This window comes from Schistocerca gregaria, chromosome 1 (genome assembly GCF_023897955.1).
Source record: "Schistocerca gregaria isolate iqSchGreg1 chromosome 1, iqSchGreg1.2, whole genome shotgun sequence".
Classification (NCBI taxonomy): Eukaryota; Metazoa; Arthropoda; class Insecta; order Orthoptera; family Acrididae; genus Schistocerca; species Schistocerca gregaria.
The window spans coordinates 633,716,433-633,739,951 of record NC_064920.1 but is presented as its reverse complement, the minus strand read 5'-3'; the positions used below and the strand labels follow the sequence as shown (position 1 = coordinate 633,739,951).

Sequence of the window (23,519 nt, the reverse complement as noted above, 5' to 3'; positions counted from 1 at the left end):
GAATGCTACATCAACATCGATTGCACCATATTTCTATGAGCCAGGAATTGCATGGCGATGACTTTGAACGTCGTGTACAGTTCTGCCACTGGGCACAAGAGAAATTACGGGACGATGACAGTTTTTTTGCACGCGTTCTATTTAGCGGCGAAGCGTCATTCACCAACAGCGGTAACGTAAACCGGCATAATATGCACTATTGGGCAACGGAAAATCCACGATGGCTGGGACAAGTGGAACATCAGCGACCTTGGCGGGTTAATGTATGGTGCGGCATTAAGAGAGGAAGGATAATTGGCCTCCATTTTATCGATGGCAATCTAAATGGTGCAATGTATGCTGATTTCCTACGTAATGTTCTACCGATGTTACTACAAGATGTTTCACTGCATGACAGAATGGCGATGTACTTCGAACATGATGGATGTCCGGCATATAGCCCACGTGCGGTTGAAGCGGTATTGAATAGCGGTTGAAGCGGTATTGAATAGCATATTTCATGGCAGGTGGATTGGTCGTCGAAGCACGTTCACCGGGTCTGACGTCCCCGGATTTCTTTCTGTGGGGAAAGTTGTAGGATATTTGCTATCGTGATCCACCGACAACGCCTGACAACATGCGTCAGCGCATTGTCAATACATGTGCGAACGTTACGGAAGGCAAACTACTAGCTGTTTAGAGGAATGTCGTTACACGTATTGCCAAATGTATTGAGGTGACGGACATCCTTTTGAGCATTTATTGCATTAATGTGGTATTTACAGGTAATCACGCTGTAACAGCATGCGTTCTCAGAAATGATAAGTTCACAAAGGTACATGTATCACATTGGAACATCCGAAATAAAATGTTCAAACGTACCTACGTTCTGTATTTTAATTTAAAAAACCTACCTGTTACCAACTGTTCGTCTAAAACTGTGAGCCATATGTTTGTGATTATTACAGCGCCATCTATCACAAAGCGAAAAAGTGGTTCAACTAAAACCTTCATATTTCTTTACGTACTACACGAATATATAATAAAAAATGGGCGTTCCTATTTAAAAAAAAACGCAGTTAATATCCGTTTGACCTATGGCAGCGCCATCTATCGGGCCAACCATAGCGCCATCTGTTTTCCTACTTCAAGCTAGACAAGTTTCGTTCTTTGTAGTTTTTTCGTTTGACGCTTCTTTCGTGAGATACTTGGCCCGGTCACGACCAATGGACCACCCTGTATAGTAGGGACACACAGATATGAAGCTGAAGCAAATGTTTAGAAGTCTACTTAATTTACGAAAGAAAATTGCTTTTGAAATAAAACGTTTCATATGGCATGACTTACATCAGCGGAAACGAAGCATGCAATAACACTTCATCTAACATGAAGTTTTCAACGCTGCAGTCCAGAACAAGAGACTCTTGATCACCTTACTATCTTACATAAATGTGTTATAGAGCTATTGGTCGGAGCAAGCGGAAAGCCGACCGGGCAGTTGTGGCATGATGCCTGGCATCTGGGACGATGACGTCATGTTGTAGCACAGACCTGTTTCAACCAGTCACATACGTCACGTTACGTAGAAATGTTACTTTAGAAGCACCACCGTCTATTGCACTAAAAAGAGAAGAGTAACTTCAGTATTTTCTTGTCAAACATCGTCACCGGCCTCTCGCATAAACCGGCTTGGTGAGGTCAGATAATAGCGTACACCCGAACCAGTTTTAGAACAGTTGTGCACACAAGCGACTATTATTCACCGACCCCTTCTCCCTCTTATCCCACGTACACTTCAACCTGTGTCAGTTTTCACTGCTAATTTTGATACGTGCTGTATACAAATTTGGCACTTGGACGTCGCTTTCAGCTTCGGGCCCCACGAGACCACTACCAATTGAAATACGTCCTGTGTACAAATCTTGCAGTCGCGGCACCTTAAACCGGCCCTGTCACCCCAATAGCGACCTTCCCAAGGAGCTATGCAGTGCGCACAAGATAGTTTTGTGTACACTGAGGTGATAAAAGTTATGTGACAGCTATATGCACGCATACAGATGGTGACTGTATCCTGTACACAACATATAAAAGGGCGGTGCATTGGCGGAACTATCACTTGTACTCAGGTGATTCATGTGAAAAGGTTTCCAAAGAAACGCGGAATAGTAGTTGGAGCCAGACGCATGGGATATTCCATTTCGGAAACTGTTACGGAATTCAGTATTCCGAAATTCATTGAGTGAAGAGTGTCCTGATAATATCAAATTTCAGGCGTTACCTTTCACAGCGACAACGCAATGACCGGAGTTTGCGTAGAGTTTCAGTGAAATAAAGTGAAAAAACCGCAGAAATCAGTGTGGAACGTACGACGAACGTACTCGTTTGGACAGTGCGGCGAAATTTGGCGTTAATGAGCTAAGGCAGTTGTCGACCGACACGAGTGCCTTTGCTAACAGCATGTCATCGGCTGTAGGACCTCCCATGTATTCGTGACCGTATAGGTTGGACCCAACACGACTGGAAAACCGTGACCTGGTCAAATGAGTCTCGGTTTCAGGTGGTAAGAGCTGATGGTAGGGTTCGTGTGTGGCGCAGCCTCCATGAAATCATGGACCCAAGTTGTCAACAAGGCACTGTGCAAGCTGGTGGTGGCCCTGTAATGGGGTAGGCTGTATTTGCATGGAATGGCCTGGGGCCTCTGGTCCAAAGGAACCGACCATTGACTGGAAATGGTCATTTTCCGCTACTTGGATACCATTTGCTGCCATTCCGATACAACGATGGAATTTTTACGGATGACAATGCACCCAGCCATCGAATCACAATTGTACGTGTTTAGTTTGAAAAACATTCTGGACACTTCGAGCGGATGTTTTGGCCACCCATATCGCCTGACTGAATCCCATCGAACATTTATGGGACGAAAAGAGGGGTCAATTCGTTCACAAAATCCTGCACCGGCAACACTTTCAAAATTATGGACGGCTACAGAAGCAGCGTGGCTCACTATTTCTGCAGAGGATTTCTAACGACTTGTTGATGCATGCCACGCCGAACTGCTGCACTACGCCGAGCAAAAGGTGGTGTGACACGACAGTAGGCGGTATCGCAACACTTCTGTTATCTCAGTGTACATCAGGCAATGGCGCCACAGCCGACAGTTTCGGCATCGCCTTTGATACCAAAATGCCAGCATTCGCCTGTTCCGCACGTGCCATGCCCCTGCAATATTCTTTCTTCCAGCAGTGCTAGTCTTGCGAGTTTCGCAACATAGCTTCTGTGAAGTTTGGGAGGCACGAGAGATGAGGTACTGGCGGACGTACAGCTGCAAGGACACGTCGTGAGTCGTGCTTGGGTAGGTCAGTCGGTAGGGCACTTGCCCGCAAATAGCGAAGGTGCCGAGTTCGAGTCTCCGTCCGGCACACAGTTGTCATCTGCCACGTTGTTTCAAATTAGTTCGTTTCGCTTGTGTAGCTTTTCCATATACATGTCTTCCATCTTTCAGAGTTCCTTTCTTTAATTAGGATTTCTACTAGGCCTTGCTTTTTGCCTATTTGATACTGTCCTGAATTCACTATTTCATATTTCAGAGCAATGCATTCGTCTTCTGTTATATTCCGTTCCCCTACTACAGTCTATCGTTGCCTAATGCTCCCTCGGAAACTCTCGACGTCCTCTGGTTCTTTCAATTTATACAACTTCTATGTCCTTCAATTCTCACCTTTCTACAATTTTTTTCCAATTTTAATATGTCGTTTATAACCAATAATTTATGACCAGAGACTACACATGCTTCTGCCGGCCAGAGTGGCCGAGCGGTTCTAGGTGCTACAGTCTGGAATCGCGCGACCGCTACGGTCTCAGGCATGGATGTGTGCCTCGGGCATGGATGTGTGTGATGTCCTTGGGTTAGTTAGGTTTAAGTAATTCTAAGTTCTAGGGGACTGACGACCACAGCAGTTAAGTCCCATAGTGCTCAGAGCCATTTGAACCATCTACACCTGCTTCTGGAAATGTTTTGTAGTTTAAATTCTGATTTCGAAATCTCTATAGTACCATTACATAATCTATCAAAAACCCTTCGTTGTCTTCAAATCTCTTCCACGTATAAAACCTTCTTTCACGATTCTTAAACCAACTATGAACAATTATTAAAACGTGTTTTGTACAAAATACTACGAGTCGGCTTCCCCTTCATTAATTCCTCCCAATCTACCTTCTCTCATTATTTTTCTTTCCCATACTTTTCCTAATATCGAAATCCAGTCTCTCATATTAATTAAATTTTTGGCTCTGTTAGCTATCTGAATGATCTCTTTTATCTCATTATACAACGTCTTCATACTCTGCGGCGCTCATAGGTGTATAAAACTGTATGACTGTGGTGGGTGTTGGCTTTATGTCTACCGTGGCTAAGATAGTGCTTTCACTATGCCGGTCACAGTAGCTTACCCGCATTCCTATTCTCGTATTAGTGTCAGCTCCCGTCCCTTGTTGCACTGCAACGTGTAATGATTTACGCAGATTTTGTTGCGGGTTCCTTGCGTTTGATTATTAGTTACTAATTTCTACATTCCCGTTGTTAACACATTCGGTGGAAAATGAAACCTCCCTGCCGTGTAGAAGCACTGCGTTGCCACTCATTTAAAAGGTGCGCTGTTGAAGGACCGATATAACGCCTACAGGAGCTCTTTGTGATGTAATTGGGTAGAAAGTTGGGACTTGCCTGGTGGCGCTTCAGTTTCCTGGCAGAATACTGTTTGATTTTGTGCTGATGACCGTGTACTCGCCTTACCAGAATTCCTGTTCTTCCCGCCACAACACATTACCAATTTCCACTATATCTATCTTCAACCGTTTCCCTTATAAAATTCTTATATACCTACTCGATTAAGGGATTATTGCTGTACCAGCAGGAATCTAGGTACTCCTACATTCGATACCCAGACCCGATGAATGCGTTTTGCTCTTCGTAATGAGGACATCCTGCTGCATAGCGGCGGCCAGGGGATCGGAATGGGGGCCTACCTCTGTAATATATTATCCACGAGAATTCCATTATCACTAAGCTACACGGTAGACCTGAATGCCCTCGGGAGAAATAACGGCTGTAGAGTCCCACTGCTTTCTGTCGTTAGAAGTATCAACACGGCAAGGTCATGCTGGGTAATGTTTACAAGGCCAGATCGTTGAATCATCAAGACAGTTGCCTTTCAGCCACTGAGAAGACTGCTGCCCCTCTTCAGTAACTACAAGTTGGTCTGGCCTGTTGTCATTGCACCTACGATACGGCTAATTGAATCGCTGAGGCGCGCAAGCAATTCCACCTAGGCATGGTACTTGGCTGGGAAAAGTGTTACACATGTGAATGCGACCAATAGCTTACCCACGATTTTACATTAGGGGAAGGGGGTGAATGGAAAAATAGATTTTTGTGATTTTAGAAACAACGGTTCTGGATACACTTGCTGCTAGTCAGTATCCTTCCGCCATTCTTCAAGCCGAGGCTGAATTTGTAACACTGCCACAACACTTTATACACATACAAATGATACATTTTTTATTTGATTGATGTCTTTAAAATAAATCTGTAAAGGTTTATTTTGTGTTATTTTTTTAAATTTAGTTATGTTTTTCGTTTGATTTTTGTAACTATTATTGTAATTTTACTGAATCGAGCATAGGCTTTACAAACAATATTTATAATGTAATGTTTCATAAGGAAAACACTTTGTGTGTGGTCGTGAAAGAATAAAAAGGTAGCGAGCATGAAATTTCCTCCACAACTCACACTCTCCGTATGTCCCTAATCTGACGGTGAAAAGGGTAGCCTCTGTAACAGTACAAACAGCGTCGTGACCGTCGGGCTGTAAAACTTATATCATAAACGGTTAACCTGTAAAGCCTCACAGTGATATGTCTGTGAACGTTGCTACGGGTTACTGGAAAGGAGTCTTTCATTTAAAGCAAAACTTCAGATAAAAGTGCTTGTATATTTGTGTCGCAAGAAGAAGACACACTCAGCTTCATGGTATATTACAAGGTATTGCACTATAAAGAACAACTGGTTCATGTGCAATAAAAGCACCCCGTGGAAGTTGCCGATATAAAAACGTTGGGTTGTAATTGTGATGAACCCATACTGCACTCGAGGTAACCTATGTGCAAAGTACGAAATATACTTGTAAAAAGCATGGATCAGTGTTAAACAGTTAATTCTAAACTGTTCTGTAATCTTTCGTTAATCTATGTCGCATTACCTGGGATAGTTTCCTGCTATGTATCCTCAATAATGAAATGTACAAACTCAAAGTTATTTGGAATACTTATTGAAGTGCCATATTTAGTTTTAGCAACATTATAAAACAGATCAAAAGAATTTGTACTTTCCAATAGTAAAAACCAAATTAGACATTTTTATTTCCTTAGTGATTCTAAACGAGTAATTTATTTACAAATTATATGAAGAATAATGAACATGTCACGTTAATTTCGTACATTATTCTGAAATCAGACGTAGTTTTATAGTTGTGATACAAAGTCTGTACTCATGAGTGTGTCTATGCTGTATTTCTAACTGTTATTTACTGTATAAAAGCGCAGTACTGAAACTATATGGCAATAAATACACACATCAAGAAAAGTTTTGCATCACCCCGGTTCCCAGAACTCCTGAAGACAGAAGTTGACTGTGGATGTTGTATCCAGACACAGTCTCTTTGACTGTACAGAGATGCCACTAAACCCGTCCAAAGATGTAAACAACCATGCATGAGCTGCAACTATTAGACGAAGGGGGTCCGACAGCCAATCAGTTCCAGTCATTCCACCGGGAAGAAGGTTCGCACACGATCATGAAAACATCAGCCCCCCATGAAATTTCCTCCACAACTCACCAAGTCTGAAGGTGAAGCGCCCCAGTAGCGCTAGAACTTCATCTATGCCGAGGTGTAAGCCTCTCCATGTGCGCACCTGACTGCCTACACGGTCAATACCGCGGCTCGCCTTGTTACTTTGTGCCAGGAAGGGCTCTCAACAAGGGAAGTGTCCAGGCGTCTCTGAGTGAACCAAAGCGATGTTGTTCGGATTTGGAGGAGATACAGAGAGGCAGGACTGTCGATGATATGTCTCTCTCAGGCAGGACAAGGGCTACTATTGCAGTGGTTAAACGCTACCTACGGATTATGTCTCGGAGGAACCCTTATAGCAACGTCACCATGTTGAGTAATGTTTTTTGGGCAGCCACAGGACGTCGTGTTACGACTCAAACTGTGCGCAATACGCTGCATGATGCGCAAGTTAACCCACGACGTCCGTGGCGAGGTCCATCTTTGCAGCCGCGACACCATCTAGCGCGGTACAGAAGGGCCCCATCAACATGCCGAATGGACCGCTCAGGATTGGCATCACGTTCTCTTCAACGATGAGTGTCACATATGCCTTCAATCAGACAATCGTCGGAGACTTGTTTGGTGGCAACCTGGTTAGGCCGAACGCCTTATACACACAGTCCAGTGAGCGCAGCAAGGTGGAGGTTCCCTGCTGTTTCGGGGTGGCATTACGTGCGGCCGATGTACGCCGCTGGTGGTCATGGAAGGCGGCGTAACGGCTGTACGATACGTGAATGCCATCCTTCGACCGATAGTGCAGCCATATCGGCAGCACACTGGCGAGGCATTCTTCTTCGTGGACGACTATTCGCGTCCCCATCGTGTGCATCTTGTGAATGACTTCCTTCAGGATAACGACATCGCTCGACTAGAGTGGCCACATGTTCTCCAGACATGAACACTATCGAACATGGTTCAGAATGGTTCAAATGACTCTGAGCACTATGCGACTTAACTTCTGAGGTCATTAGTCGCCTAGAACTTCGAACTAATTAAACCTAACCTAAGGACATCACACACATCCATGCCCGAGGCAGCATTCGAACCTACGACCGTAGCGGTCACGCGGTTCCAGACTGAAGCGTAAATGCGCCGGCCGGTGTGGCCGTGCGGTTCTAAGCGCTTCAGTTTGGAACCGCGTGACTGCTACGGTCGCAGGTTCGAATTCTGTCTCGGGCATGGATGTGTGTGATGTCCTTAGGTTAGTTAGGTTTAATTAGTTCTAAGTTCTAGGCGACTAATGACCTCAGAAGTGAAGTCGCATAGTGCTCAGAGCCATTTGAACGTAAATGCAGACTCTAGCCAAGCCTGCATGTTCCCCTGTTATAGGTGGCCAGGAACGGTACCCGTGCGAAGTCCCCAGTACACTGCAAGTGTCAGTCGTGGTCAGAAGAGTGTTATGAGTAGTCGTGGGTGCACTATGTCTGAGATAAGTGAATTACAACGTCGGCATATTGGTGGGTGCCTCCGTAACCAAGATAGCCGAAGTGTTAGGTGAATGAAGAGGCACCACATCGGAGATTTATACCGCATACAGGGAAAGCGGAAAAACATGTCCCGGTAAGACACAACGCGGACCAAAGTGTGTTGAGCGATCGAGACAGACGGTCGTCGAAGACAATTGTGACGCAAAATACGAGAACGACAGGTGCAAAGGTCACTCCAGAACAATGTCGCATTTGCGAACCCTATCTGAATCAAAACACGAAAGGGAGCCCCAGAAGCGGGAATTTCAGGGTGAGCTAGCTTTTAGTTATTATTGGCTTTCAGGAAGGGCCCATACAGCCATGTCAATTATGACGCTACGCAGCTAAGGGCAACACAACATCCAGTTCCCGAGTGGAGAAAATATCCGACCCTGCCGGGAATCCAACCCGGACCACTTCACTTTTCACTCCTCAGTGCTGCCCGCGCAGCTACCGACGCGGACGGGTATTAATTCCAAAACTACTCACTTGTGGTGCGAAAGCCCCTAACAGGAAAATGTGGTACCGACGCCATAAAACCTAGACTTTGGAGCAATGGCAGGAAACTATTTCTTCGCATGAGTCTTTGTTTCACACCGTTTCCAACTCCTGGCCGAGTTTACGTCCCTAGAGTGAAACGTAGCGGGGGGTTCGGTGATGAATCTGGTAGCCATTACGTAATATTTCATGGCCACTATGGTCATTACGCAAGGCCGCATTACTGCCAAGGATTATGTGACCATTTTGGCTGATCAGGTCCATCCCACGGTACAATGTTTCTTCCCGAATGGTGACGCGGTGTTCCAAGAAGGAAGAGCCCCTGTTCACACAGCTCGCATCGTCCGGGACTGGTCTTGTGAGCACTGAGGTGAATTCTCGCAACTCTCCTGGCCTCTATAGTTACCAGAACTCAATATTATTGACCTTGTGATGTCTACTTTGGAGAGAAGAGGAGTGATCTCTGTCCACCTCCATCACTGTTACCTCAGCTTGCCACTATTTTACAGAAAGATTGGTATAAGATTTTTCTGAAAACCATACAGCATCTCTATTTATCCATTCCGAGATGACTGGTAGCTATTTTTAATGCCAACGGTTGTCCTACACCGTACTACGCATGGTGGTATTTTGTTAGTAATTTTCTAACAACAATATAATATATGCAAAGTTGAGTACCGGATTAGAAATTGATGCATATGACTGTGTGGTGGAACAGGTTTCGAGTTTGGTTTGCAAAGATTATTTCTTGCGCCGTCTCCTCCCCTGCCTCCCCCCACCGGTTACGCCAATGAATTCGGCAAAGGCGAGATGTCAACATCAGGACGAACAGCAACAGGGACGAGAAAGACAGCGACAATGGTAGTGAGTACAACTACCCTAAACGACAGGAGACGAAACGGATATACACAGTGTACCACATACATGCAGCGAATTTTATTGTAAGTTAATGGAACAGTACTACTTATTTTGTTAGTAAAATTAGTTCTTCCCCTTTGTAGCTGTAGTAATATTGTTCGTTATACATACATTAACACCCAAAACAGCCCATTTTCATATATGTAAATGGCATACAAAGATGATTGCATACTTTTATTCAGTTGTGTTCAAATGGCTCTGAGCACTATGGGACTCGACTGCTGTGGTCATTAGTCCCCTAGAACTTAGAACTACTTAAACCCAACTAACCTAAGGACATCACACACATCCATGCCCGAGGCAGGATTCGAACCTGCGACCGTAGCAGTCGCACGGTTCCGGACTGCGCGCCTAGAACCGCGAGACCACCGCGGCCGGCTCAGTTGTGTCCCAAGACTTAATCTTATGGTGAATTTCAACTAAGATGAAAATATCCGGATATGTGCGGTTAGGACTCGAGCACCGAGGGTTCCGTACAAACATAATTATGTATGTAGATAGTTCATGCAACCCGGGGATCGAGAATCTCGACGGTTTTCGCCTCTTATCGATTTAGATACTGGCAAGCTACCGGTCCCGATATTCCAGGATTTTCGAAATGCTTTTATTTTAAATTTTAAGTGTGTAGTGCTACTGTAATTTTTCATTTCTTTTATTAATTTGTAGTTATATTAACATGCTGCGCTAACAGGCAACTGTATTTATTTCATATTTTGATACTCGAAAACTCACTCATGACCTGTAGGGTATATCCCGTTTACCCAGAATCATGAAATTTGGCAAAAGCAGGACTTCATATTGCAAGTGAAGGAAAAAAAATCTGAAAATGGTTGATTATACCTCCACGGGAGCAAGGACCTTAGAATGTGATACTACATACAGTACGGCTCCTGAGAAAGACGGAACGAAGGCAGACAACAAAGTAATCATACCAGCACATCAAATGAATTCGCAAATTGCGAATAAGGACTACCATCAGCTGTAGAACGGAATGGCGACAGTGAAAATTTGTGCCGGAGCAGGGCTCGAAGCCGGATTTCCCGCTTATCGCGAGCGGCCGCCTTTCCATTTGGCGATCCGTACACTTCTCACGGCCAGACCCAAACTTCCACATGTCGTCAAACCATGCTTCTACGACCTGAACTCGTACATTCATTATGTATATTCCCATAAGATCAGACGTTGTACTCCAAAGTCGCTTGCCGGTATCTGTAGATAAATACGATATTGCAGTGCCTGAGTTATTCTGATTACAATGCAAAGTTCCTTTGGACGGCATGCATGTACTTATCAGAATAACACAGGCACTGCAATACCGTGATCATATAAGGGTTCCGTTTTTACTGATTGAGCCACGGTACCCTCTAACACTATTTATTCCACCGACGTGTCCATTAGAATTAGTGTGTAAGCTTCGTAACTTGCAGAAGCCTTCTCAGGGTCCTAGCGGTTCTTAAACTTGCATGCGAACATATACTCCCTACACTACAAACAGAAATACTCCCAGTACTGAGTGTACCTCACACTCTATGGATCAAAATGTTTTCATACTGGGTGTTACAGAATGACGTTTTAAAATTATGGGTAGTTGTAAACCATTTAACTTCATTGTTTTAATATAACGAACCTATGGCCGGAAACGGCTTTCTCCAGCCACGACAGGGCTGTTAAAAAATCCACGCACTACCTTTGCGAGAAGCTACCAAGTGAGATTCTCAGTAAAAACTAGGGCTGGAATTCTTGGAGATCATCTTATTGGACCTCACATTTTTCCAGATCGTTTGAATGGCGCGTGATATTTGAACATTCTGGACAATGCGTTGTCTGAGTTTCTGATTGGCTTTTCCTTGCAACTGCGAGCTAGTTCGTGTGCTCAGAACGGTGGTGCTCCAGCGCACTTTGATCGTTGGGCCAGGGCCTATCTGGCAGACAACTTCAGGCATAGAGTAATTATTGGAAGGGGATGCCCGGTTCCTCGGCGTGTGTGTTCCCCTGACCACAGCACTCTTGGCTATTTCCTCTGGCGTTATGTAAGGGCCCTTGTGTACTCAACACCAGTAGGAACAGTACCTGAGCATATTGATCGCATCCTTACAGCGTTTGATACCATCAGAGGGGAGCGTGGAATCTCACAGATAATCAGACAAAACATGATTCGATGTTGAACATTATTACAGCATTTGATTGTACTCTACCGTCAGTAATCGTTTTCCGAACTACAGTATTCAGGTGTTTCATTTAGATTACCAATTGCGTAGAAAGTGCGTAGTGCTATAGAACCTTTATTTCACATTTCCGGCTATAGATCTCTTATACCAAAATGTTCAAAATTTTGTCCTCTTCAATCTCCTAAATGTATAAAACGTCATTATCCACTATCCTGTATACCCTGCTGCGGAAGTCTGTAACCTGTTACCAGTGTACCGCAGGCAGGAAACTGCAAATGCCCTAACATTTAAAAACAAAGTAAAGACTTGTCTAACTATCCATTATTTCTACAACTTACGAGGAAGCTGGGGCATAATCTTTGGTTGTTTTATGTTACTGGTTCGTGTTCTCTCAGGTAAATAAAATTAAAAATATATATTTATGACGAAACACAGAGTTCTGTGCACTGTAACAGATTGAAAATGAAACAACAAACGACGGGCTGCATCCAGCAAGCAATCCACTTGAAGATGAGAGAAACTCTGGAAACGCGCCGTGAGATGAAATTAAAAGGGTGACTGAGGAAGATAATTGTTTTACATGGACTTTTATTAAATGCTGGAGCTAAATATTTAAGCAAATTCCGCGTAACTGTTGATTTTTGTACTAGACAGATCCTGAATTTGCCGTTACGCAGACAGGCGACAGTGTAAAGAAACATAATTTGTTTGAAGTAATAGATGAAAACAGCAACTGAGTATTATACGAAGAGCCTCAGTGGAGAGGCTTGTTTCAAATGATATCGGCAACTACCACTGCAGAGCACACGGGTTCATAGAGTTTGGGCCGTGGGCAATAGAAAAGTGTTGTGCGTTCGGATGAATCATGTTTCGTGTTAACGAGGCCGACAACAGTGTGCAGATATGCCGTCATCAGGTGAATGGCTGCTCGGAGCATGTACTGCCCAACTATGGGGGACATTCACCTAGCCTTCTGCAAAATGAGACCTGCCATAGTAACCGAAGACACCAAGGGCTGCGGACTTCGTGAACATTACTGCAGACCACCTGTACCTCTTAATGCTTGATGTCTTCTCCGATGGCGATGGAATCTTCCACCAGAATAACTGTCCATCTCACAAGACCAGAATCGCGCTACATTGTTCTTGGTAGCACTAAAGAGAACTCCAGTTGATGTCTCCGCCACGAGATTCGGCTGACCTGAACCCAACGGAAAACATGTGGGACGCTATTGGACATAAGCTCTGCACCCGCAAGCCCCCGGCCCCGTTATTAATGGAAACTGCGCGACCTGTGCGTTGACATCAGGTGCCGCGCACCTCCGGGAACCTAGCGATGACTTGTCGAATCCACGCCACCTGGACTCACAGCTGCATTGCGATCGAGAGTGGACGAGTGCGCTGTTAAGCAATCGGTCATAACCGTTGTTGTTGTGGTCTTCAGTCCTGAGACTGGTTTGATGCAGCTCTCCATGCTACTCTATCCTGTGCAAGCTTCTTCATCTCCCAGTACCTACTGCAACCTACATCCTTCTGAATCTGCTTAGTGTACTCATCTCTCGGTCTCCCTCTACGATTTTTACCCTCCACACTGCCCTCCAATGCTAAATTTGTGAACCCTTGATGCCTCAAAACATCTCCTACCAACCGATCCCTTCTTCTAGTCAAGTTGTGCCACAAACTTCTCTTCTCCCCAATCCTATTCAATACCTCCTCATTAGTTACGTGATCTATCCACCTTATCTTCAGTATTCTTCTGTAGCACCACATTTCGAAAGCTTCTATTCTCTTCTTGTCCAAACTAGTTATCGTCCATGTTTCACTTCCATACATGGCTACACTCCAAACAAATATTTTCAGAAATGACTTCCTGACACTTAAATCTATATTCGATGTTAACAAATTTCTCTTCTTCAGAAACGCTTTCCTTGCCATTGCCAGTCTACATTTTATATCCTCTCTACTTCGACCATCATCAGTTATTTTACTTCCTAAATAGCAAAACTCCTTTACTACTTTAAGTGTCTCATTTCCTAATCTGATTCCCTCAGCATCACCCGATTTAATTGGACTACATTCCATTATCCTCGTTTTGCTTTTGCTGATGTTCATCTTATATCCTCCTTTCAAGACACTGTCCATTCCGTTCAACTGCTCTTCCAAGTCCTTTGCCGTCTCTGACAGAATTACGATGTCATCGGCGAACCTCAAAGTTTTTACTTCGTCTCCATGAATTTTAATACCTACTCCAAATTTTTCTTTTGTTTCCTTTACTGCTTGCTCAATATACAGATTGAATAACATCGGGGAGAGGCTACAACCCTGTCTCACTCCTTTCCCAACCACTGCTTCCCTTTCATGCCCCTTGACTCTTATGACTGCCATCTGGTTTCTGTACAAATTGTAAATAGCCTTTCGCTCCCTGTATTTTATCCCCGCCACCTTTAGAATTTGAAAAAGAGTATTCCAGTCAACATTGTCAAAAGCTTTCTCTAAGTCTACAAATGCTAGAAACGTAGGTTTGCCTTTTCTTAATCTTTCTTCTAAGATAAGTCGTAAGAATCCAAACTGATCCTCCCCGAGGTCCGCATCTACCAGTTTTTCCATTCGTCTGTAAAGAATTCGCGTTAGTATTTTGCAGCTGTGACTTATTAAACTGATAGTTCGGTAATTTTCACATCTGTCAGCACCTGCTTTCTTTGGGATTGGAATTATTATATTCTTCTTGAAGTCTGAGGGTATTTCGCCTGTCTCATACATCTTGCTCACCAGCTGGTAGAGTTTTGTCATGACTGGCTCTCCCAAGGCCGTCAGTAGTTCTAATAGAATGTTGTCTACTCCGGGGGCCTTGTTTCGACTCAGGTCTTTCAGTGCTCTGTCAAACTCTTCACGCAGTATCGTATCACCCATTTCGTCTTCATCTACATCCTCTTCCATTTCCATAATATTGTCCTCAAGTACATCACCCTTGTATAAACCTTCTATATACTCCTTCCACCTTTCTGCCTTCCGTATAATGGAGATATTCACGGCCGGCGTTGGGGTCCTTGGTGACTTTTGTTTCATGGTCATTAAGTCGAGATCTATGAAATATTTCTGAACTTAATGTCTCCTTTCCTAATCCTGGAGACATCGTCGCGGACTATGAAGACTCAGATAATTATTTCGAACTTAAACAAAAGTACATACACTGAGCCGGCCGGGGTGAGAGAGCGGTTCTAGGCGCTACAGTCTGGAACCTCGCGACCGCTACGGTCGCAGGTTCGAATCCTGCCTCGGGCCTGGATGTGTGTGATGTCCTTAGGTTAGTTAGGTTTAAGTAGTTCTAAGATCTAGGGGACTGATGACCTCAGAAGTTAAGTCCCATAGTGCTCAGTGCCATTTTAACCATTTTTTAAATATACATTGAGGTGACAAAAGCCATGGGATACCGTCTAATATCTTGTCTGACCCTCTGCTCGGCGTAGTGCAGCAACTCGCCGTGCCGTGAACTCAACAGGTCGTTGGAAGTCCCCTACAGAAATATTGAGCCATGTTGCCTCTATAGCCGGACGCAATTAGGAATATGTTGCCAGTGCAGGATTTTGTGCGCGAATTGCTCTCAATAATGTCCCTAAATGTTCGCTGGAATTCATGTCGGGCGATCTGGATAACCAATCATGCAATCGCATTGTTCGGAACGGTCTTCAAGCCAATCGAGAACAGTTATGCTCCGGCGACATAGTACATCGCTTTTTGGGAGACGAAGTCCATGAATGGCTGCAATAGGTCTCCAAGTTGCCGAGGAGAACCATTTCTAGTCAATTATGGGTTGAGTTGGACCAGAGGACCCAGTCCCTTCCATGTAAAATACTACCTACACCGTTATTGAGCCATCATTAGCTTGCACAGTGCCTTGTTGACAACTCTGGTCCATTGTTTCGTGGGATCTGCACAACACTCCCAACACTATCAACGGATCTCACCAACTGACCACGCCACGGTTTCCCAGTCGTCTAGGATCCAGCCGTTATAGTCACGAGTCCAGGAGATTCGCTGCAGGCAATGTCGTGCCGTTAGCACAGGCACTCGAGTCGGTGGTCTGCTGCCACAGACCATTACCGCCAAATTTCGCCGCACTGTCCTAACGTCGTTCGTCCCACTGTGATTTCTGCGGTTATTACCCGCAATGCTGCTTGTCTGTTAGCACTGACAACTCCACGCAAACACCGCTGCTCTCGATCGTTAAGCAAAGGCCGTCGGCCACTGCGTTGTCCGTGGTGAGAGGTAATGCCTGAAATTCAGTGTTCTCTGCACACTCTTGACACCGTGCATCTCTGAATATTTAATTCCCTAACGATTTCCGAGATAAAATGTCCCATGCCTCTAGCTCCAACTGCCCTTTCGCGTTCAAAGTCTGTCAAAACTCGCCATGCGGCCACAATCACGTTGGAAGCCTTTTCGTATGAATCAATTGAGTACAAATGACAGCTCCGCCAATGCATTGTCCTTTTATAGCTTGTGTAACTATACTGCCGCCATCTATATATGACATTCGTCACCTCAGTGTATGCATGGAGTTAAACATTTGGGGCCGCTCATGTTGTTTAAGTTTGAAAGTGCCGCGTTTGAAAGTGCCCTCTCAGTCTTTATAGCAAATGATGATGTCTCCAGCAATAGGAAACTAAACATTAGGCTCTGAAATATGCCATAGACCACAGTGTAACACCTATAAAACCACCAATGCGCTAGTAGCGCAAAAAGCTAAACATTTTTTAATAAAATCTTCTGCTAGTGAAGATCGCAAATGAATAACATTAAAGGATGACTAGTTTCAGCTTATTATACAACCATCTTCAGGTCGCTTATAAAAACAGGTGTTGTGTCTACTCGTAAAATGAGGCTAAGACAACATCTGCACGGCAGTGGACGCTATCTCAATAAAGTAATGATATCTACAACTGAGAAAAGATTCATCTTAACAATCGGCACTGATATACAATATTCTACATATGGTATCTGTACACCAATATTGCACATTGTATGCAAAATATTTTATATCAATGCGAACTCTTCAAATGGGTCCGGAACAACTAATATTTTATCTCAATAGTATACGCCATTATTTTATTTGGACACATGTTAAATGACTGCGCACTGTGATGTAGATGCGTCTGAGCCTCGTTTAGCAAGCAGACGCTACACTAGTCCTTTCATGTTATTCATTTGAAGTCCTGATTACAAAATTTAATTTAAAAAATTAACTTCATGTAAAACTTTTAGATAGCTTGTTTCAATTCTAGCTACGTGAGGAATTAACAGTGACGATAATGATTTGGCTCTGCGCACATAAAGTAATCTAGAAGCAATTGCAATTATCCGTTTGAGTAAATTAGCGCTAGTCGTAGCTTGTTGTTGGTATACTTTGCAGGGAGAGCCAGGAGCGGTAGCTTCTGACTGCTACTACGTTATGTAACTTGACTCGTCCCACACCTTTAAAGGTTCACCTTTATAGCGGGATTTAAGGAACACGGTTTGTCTAATGAACAGATATATTGCTGTGTGGTCATTTAGCCGAAGGCCATTACAAACAGGGAAAAATTTCGTAATCCGTAAAAACACCATTCATTTACGGGAGCTCCATAGCACAAGAAAGTGCAAACCAGACGTTTGCTGTGAGACATTTCAGTACTACTAACAGCAGCGCCAATTGAAAGAATTAGCTCCCTCGACTGACCTATTGGTCTACCACAATTTTATTGCAACTGGGCCAAGCGTGGGTTATCACGGTTTCATAATACTAACACGAATTCTATATAGAAGAGTGGAAAAAACTATAAGAAGCCGACCTTCCGGAAGATCAGTTTGAATTCCAGAGAAATGTAGGAACACGCGAGGCCATACTGATGCTATGACTTACTGTAGAAGATAGGTTCAGAAAAGGCAAACCTAAGCTCATAGCATTTCTAGACTCAGAGGAAGCATTTGACAATGTTGACTGGAATACCCTCTTTGAAGGTCTCAAGGTAGCAAGAGTAAAATACATGGAGCGAACGGCTATTTACAAGTTGTACAGAAACCAGATGGCAGTTACAAGAGTCGAGGGGCATGAACGGGTTGCAGTTATTGAGAAAGAAAGGTTGTAGCCTATCCCCGATGTTATTTAACCTGTACATTGAACAAGCGATAAAGAAAACCAAAGAAAAATTTGGAGTGGGAATTCAAGTTCAGGGAGAAGATATACAAACTTTGAAGTTTGCCGTTGACTTTGTAATTCTATCAGAGATAGCAAAGAACTTGGAGGATCAGTTGAACGGAATGGACAGTGTCTTGAAAGGAGGATACAAGTTGAACATCAACAAAAGCAAAAAATGGATAATGGAATGTAGTTGAATTAAATAAGGTGATGCTAAAGGAATCAGATCAGGAAACGGGGCACTTAAAGTAGTAGATGACGTTTGCTATTTGCACAGCAAAATAATTCATGATGGCCGAAGCAGAAATCGTATAAAATGTACATTGGCAATGGCAAGAAAAGCATTTCTGAAGAAGAGAAATTTGTTAACATCGAAAATAGATTTATGCATTAGGAAGTTCTTTCTGAAGTTATTTGTGTGGAGTGTACCCATGTATGGAAGTGAAACATGATCGACAAACAGTTTAAGCAAGAAGAGGATAAAAGCCTTTGAAATGTGGTGCTACAGAAAAATCTTGAAGATTAAATGGGTAGATCACCTAACTTTAGAATTGGGGAGACATGAAATTTGTGGCACAACTTGACCAAAACAAGGGATCGGTTGTTAGGACATATTCTGGGACATGAAGGGGTCACCAGTTTAGTACTGGTGGGAAGCGTGGAGGATAAAAATCGTAGAGGGAGACCAAGAGATGAATACAATAAGCAGAGTCAGAAGAATGCTGGTTGAGGTAATTATTCGGGGATAAAGTGGCTGCCAAAGGTTAGAGTACAATGGGGAACTGCATCGAAACAGTGCTTGGATAGAAGATCACAACAAAGACATTTCATGAGGACACACTGAACTACTTGATGTAAACAATGATAAGCCAAAACATTATGACCACTGCCCATCGTGAGTTGAATGCCGCGTGGTGGGTTTGCGGACACGTGGTGCGGAAACAAAAGTGTGTAAGCGGAGCAGACACGGACGGGGTCACACTAACGAAGATACGAGCTGCAAATCTGGAAATTCATTGGGATATGCGACTCTGACAAAATGCAGATTTTATTACGCGCATTCTGTTGAAAAATGGTTCAAATGGCTCTAATCACTATGGTACTTAACATCTGAGGTCATCAGTTCCCTAGAATTAGAAATACTTAAACCTAACTAACCTAAGGACATCACACACATCCATGTCCAAGGCAGGATTCGAACCTGCGACTGTATCAGGCGCGTGATTCCGGACAGAAGCGCCTATAACCGCTCGGCCACAACAGTCGGCCGCACATTCTGTGAACCAGTATCTTGAAAATGGCGAAGCTGGTCGAATGTTCACGTGCTACTGTCGTGAGCATCTATGGAGAGTGGCAGGAGGTCAGTGAAACTAACAGTAGGCGCTAAATGGTTGGACGTCCACGACTCTTCACAGAACGTACCGTTCGGAGGCTTGTCTGCTCTTTGAAGTAGGACAGGTGGCATCTATGCCGAAGGACCACAATGCTGGTGCACACACAAGTGTTTTGGAGCTCAACGTTCATCGTACATTGAACATAGAGTTTCGCAACAGACAAGCTCAATTTGTTCACAAGTTGTCCCGAAGACATCTTCAATTACACTTGGGCAGTGGGCAAGTGATCATCGAGACTCGAGGACCGATCAGTGGAAATGTGTCGGCTCTTCAGGTAAATCACATTTTTGCCACACTATGTCGATGGTCGTCTCCACAAACGCGGTCATCTAAGTGAACGGTGTTTCGAAACGTACAGCTCACCACGGACACGTGCTGGTGGGAGTTGTAGTTCTATGCTACTGGAGACATTCTCCTGCGCTTGTATGGGACCTGTGGTAGTAATCGAAGACAAGTTGACAGCTGCAAACCACCCGCATCCCTTCATTCTTGATGTATTGTGCCGCAGGGGAGTGTCGTAGGACCGTTGTTATTCACGATATACATAATTGGCCTCGTGGATAACATCGGAACTTCATTGAAGCTTTTTGCGGATGATGCTGTGGTATATCGAGAGGTTGTAACAATGGAAAATTGTACTGAAATGCAGGAGGATCTGCAACGAATTGACTCATGGTGCATGGAATGGCAATTGAATCTCAATATAGACTAGTGCAATGTACTGCGAATACATAGAAAGATCCTTTATCAGTTAGCTACAATATAGCAGGTCAGCAACTGGGAGTACGCATTAGGATTGATTTAAAATGGAATGATCATATAAAGTTGATCGCCGGTAAAGTAGATGCCAGACTGAGATTCATTGGAAGAATTCTAAGGAAACGAAATCCGAAAACAAAGGAAGTAGGTTACAGTACACTTGTTCGCCCACTGCTTGAAGATCGCTCACCAGTGTGGGATCCGTACTAGATAGGGTTGATAGAAGAGATACAGAAGATCCAACGGAGAGGAGCGCGCTTCGTTACAGGATCATTTAGTAATCGCGAAAGCGTTACGGAGATGATAGATAAACTCCACTGGAAGACTCTGCAGGAGAGACGCTCAGTAGCTCGGTACGGGCTTTTGTTGAAGTTTCGAGAACATACCTTCACCGAGGAGTCAAGCAGTATATTGCTCCCTCCTACGTATATCTCGCGAAGAGACCATGAGGGTAAAATCAGAGAGATTAGAGCCCACACAGAAGCATACAGACAATCTTTCTTTCCACGAGCAATACGAGACTGGAACAGAAGGGAGAACCGATAGAGGTACTCAAGGTACCCTCCACCACACACCGTCAGGTGGCTTGCTGAGTATGGATGTAGATGTAGAAGTCTTCCTCGATGGCGATATCATCTTTTAGTATTATAATTGTCCGTGTCCCTGAGCCAGAACCATGCTACAGTGGTTTGAGGAGCATTACAGTGAACTCACTTGATGTCTCGGCAGTCAAATTTGCCTGGTGGAAATCCTAGGGAACCTACCTAGCTCGCTATCGGGGGCCATCATGACGTACGCAAATCAGCGGCCCTTTAGATGACCTGTGCGTAGACGTCTAATGCCACATATCTACCAACAAAGTGCCGGATCGCTGACACTCAGAATCAGTGACATATCCTAAGACGGGCAAACAAGCTGTTAGGCAGGCGGTCATAATGCTTTGACTAATCAGTGTATGTACAAGTGTTCTGACAGCATTCAAAGTGTAGTGCGTTTTCCTTAGCCATTAATGTACTTGTTTACTGTAACCTCATCGCATGTTTTCCGACAATCGTCACGGTATGCCAAATTCAATAATATCTTCGTCGTGTAGCACATGTGGGAAGGGAACGTCCCTCTGGAGTGAACAGCCGCCGCTGGCTGTCAACAGAGCAGGACGCGGAACGTGTAGTGCAGCCGGTGCTCTCACCTGAGGTCCCTGGGCAGCACAGTGAGGATGATCCTGAGACGCCTGTGGTAGGCCACGGCCAGCCCCAGCACGGCGACGGCGGCCGCGCGCAGCAACAGGTGCATCGCCAGCGGCCAGCTCGAGCACACGACGATCGCGGTCGCGCCCAGCGCCGCCAATACGGGAACCACGCGCCACTCGCCCTTCGTCATTGCTCGCCGCCGGCAGAGGGCACACTGACTGCTTCCGCCGGCCTCCCGCCAACTCTGCACGCGCTCTTCGCTACCCCCACTTCCCGTCCCACACAGCCCATCTACGGGCGTTGCGCATGCGCGGCGATGCTGGGGTATACTGGGGCAGAGACACGTGCTGCGCAGTTTGCGTCGAGTGTGTTTGCGGAAGTGCGTGGACCCAACTGAGTGCAAGTTGAGACTGTCACCGCGCATAAACACAGATAACTATAAAGCATACAAAAAATGTGAGGTTTTTTTGTTATATGTCTTCTCACTGTCTTTATGTGGCCCGCCACGAATTGTCCTTCGGTGCCAACTTCTTTTATCTCTCTGCAATAAATGTTCCCCATTAGTTATTGGATATACCGCGTGGTTATAATTAAAGTGCAGCTTTTCACAGAGATCCAGTGTGGGGTGTGATTATCACATGGCAGCGAAATTTGGTAGATATTACAATGCTTTAAAGCGGAACATATTCATGCTGGAAACAAGTCGTTCCAATAGTGGCCACCAGGTGCAAATCTGGCGCTTTCAATGCAAGAAAGACGTATAGAAATATCTTAAAAGTAATGGATTAGGAACGGTACGTGTAGGACAAGGCTAAACAAGTGAGAAAGGCATAACGTTGATTACACTATTAACCACCACTTACATAGTTTGTTCATTATGTACACCGAAGGGGTCGACAAGATGCTACATCGCTACCAAGGAGGAGGAGGCCACTCTGCGTTTTCATACTGGTAGGAGTCATTCCGGATGTGAAAAGGGTGCTTCTGGATGCCATGAAGAGTACAGGGTGCACCCAACTGCAGCTGGTAGCTAAAGTCGGTATGATGTGTGTCGCTTTGGATCGCGAGAGATTCTCTGTGGTTGCGGATGGCTGTTTTTGACATGCATGACTACTTCCTGTATATAAATGCAGGGAAGGGGTAGGATCTTCAGATCTTTAAAGAAAGGTTAACATAGTTTTCTGCTGTTCACACGTTTCATTATTCTTATATTTGCCTTTTGTTTCCTGAAAACTGTTATGGCCTGGTGTACATTTCCCCAGAAAATGATACTGTACTTCAGTGTTGAGTGTACATGAGCAAAGATACAGCCCTAACTGTTTCTGCACTAGTATTGTTGCAAAGAATTTCTAACATTCTGCGTGGTGTCTGTTTGTTCTATATCGTGTCTCCCTACCACTTTCGCGCAACGGCGCTCTGAGCGTGTTTTTTAGGGAATTGACTAGTTTGAACCTGGGATCTCTTGCTGGTAAGGAGACGCCAGACCATACATGACATGTAGAATTCAGAAGAGTTCAGTGAGACTAGCGATGATATAACCAAATACTTAATGATTTCAGCGTCAGCTCCACTGCCCTCCCTGTAAAAGAATCTTAATACTAACTAAATTTAGTGGAAGAGGTTCAAGGCTTTCCTATTTTTAGTTAGCTGGTAAAATAACGTCGAAAAAGCAGTTAAGTTTACCATTGGAAATTTTATTCTACTCACAAAACATCGTTTATAAATTGCACTACTGATAAAAGAAAATGTTTTAATACATGATGGTAAAAACCAACTGCGTTCAACAAAAATTTGAACGAATATTCCCTGAATGGGTTTCCAAGCTCTACAATGGATCGAAGGATGACCTATGCCATATCACATCTATAATCTAGGTTTAAATTAAGTTTCACAAAAGAGAAAACTATCAAAATGGTCTACAGTGACCCTCAATTATCTTTAATTACTTATCTAACTTGTCGTAAATTACAGTGGCTGATGTGGCTTCTCAATAACTATATAACAGAAAAATCATCGCGTTTCAGATTTTTACCTCAAGTGGCAAATGTGAACACCATGAGCTTTAATTGACGATCGACACTAG

General features: G+C 44.2%; 1 protein-coding gene across 1 annotated transcript in view; it reads right to left on the bottom strand.

The window, feature by feature from the left end:
• LOC126360194 (long-chain fatty acid transport protein 4-like) overlaps positions 1–21,815 on the bottom strand; it is a 292,857-nt gene extending 271,042 nt beyond the window's left edge. The window contains exon 1 of the mRNA XM_050007690.1: positions 21,436–21,815. Coding sequence (XP_049863647.1) covers positions 21,436–21,626 — 191 coding nt within the window. The 5' untranslated portion in view covers positions 21,627–21,815. The remainder of the gene's footprint in view (positions 1–21,435) is intronic.
• Positions 21,816–23,519: the final 1,704 nt, after the last annotated feature.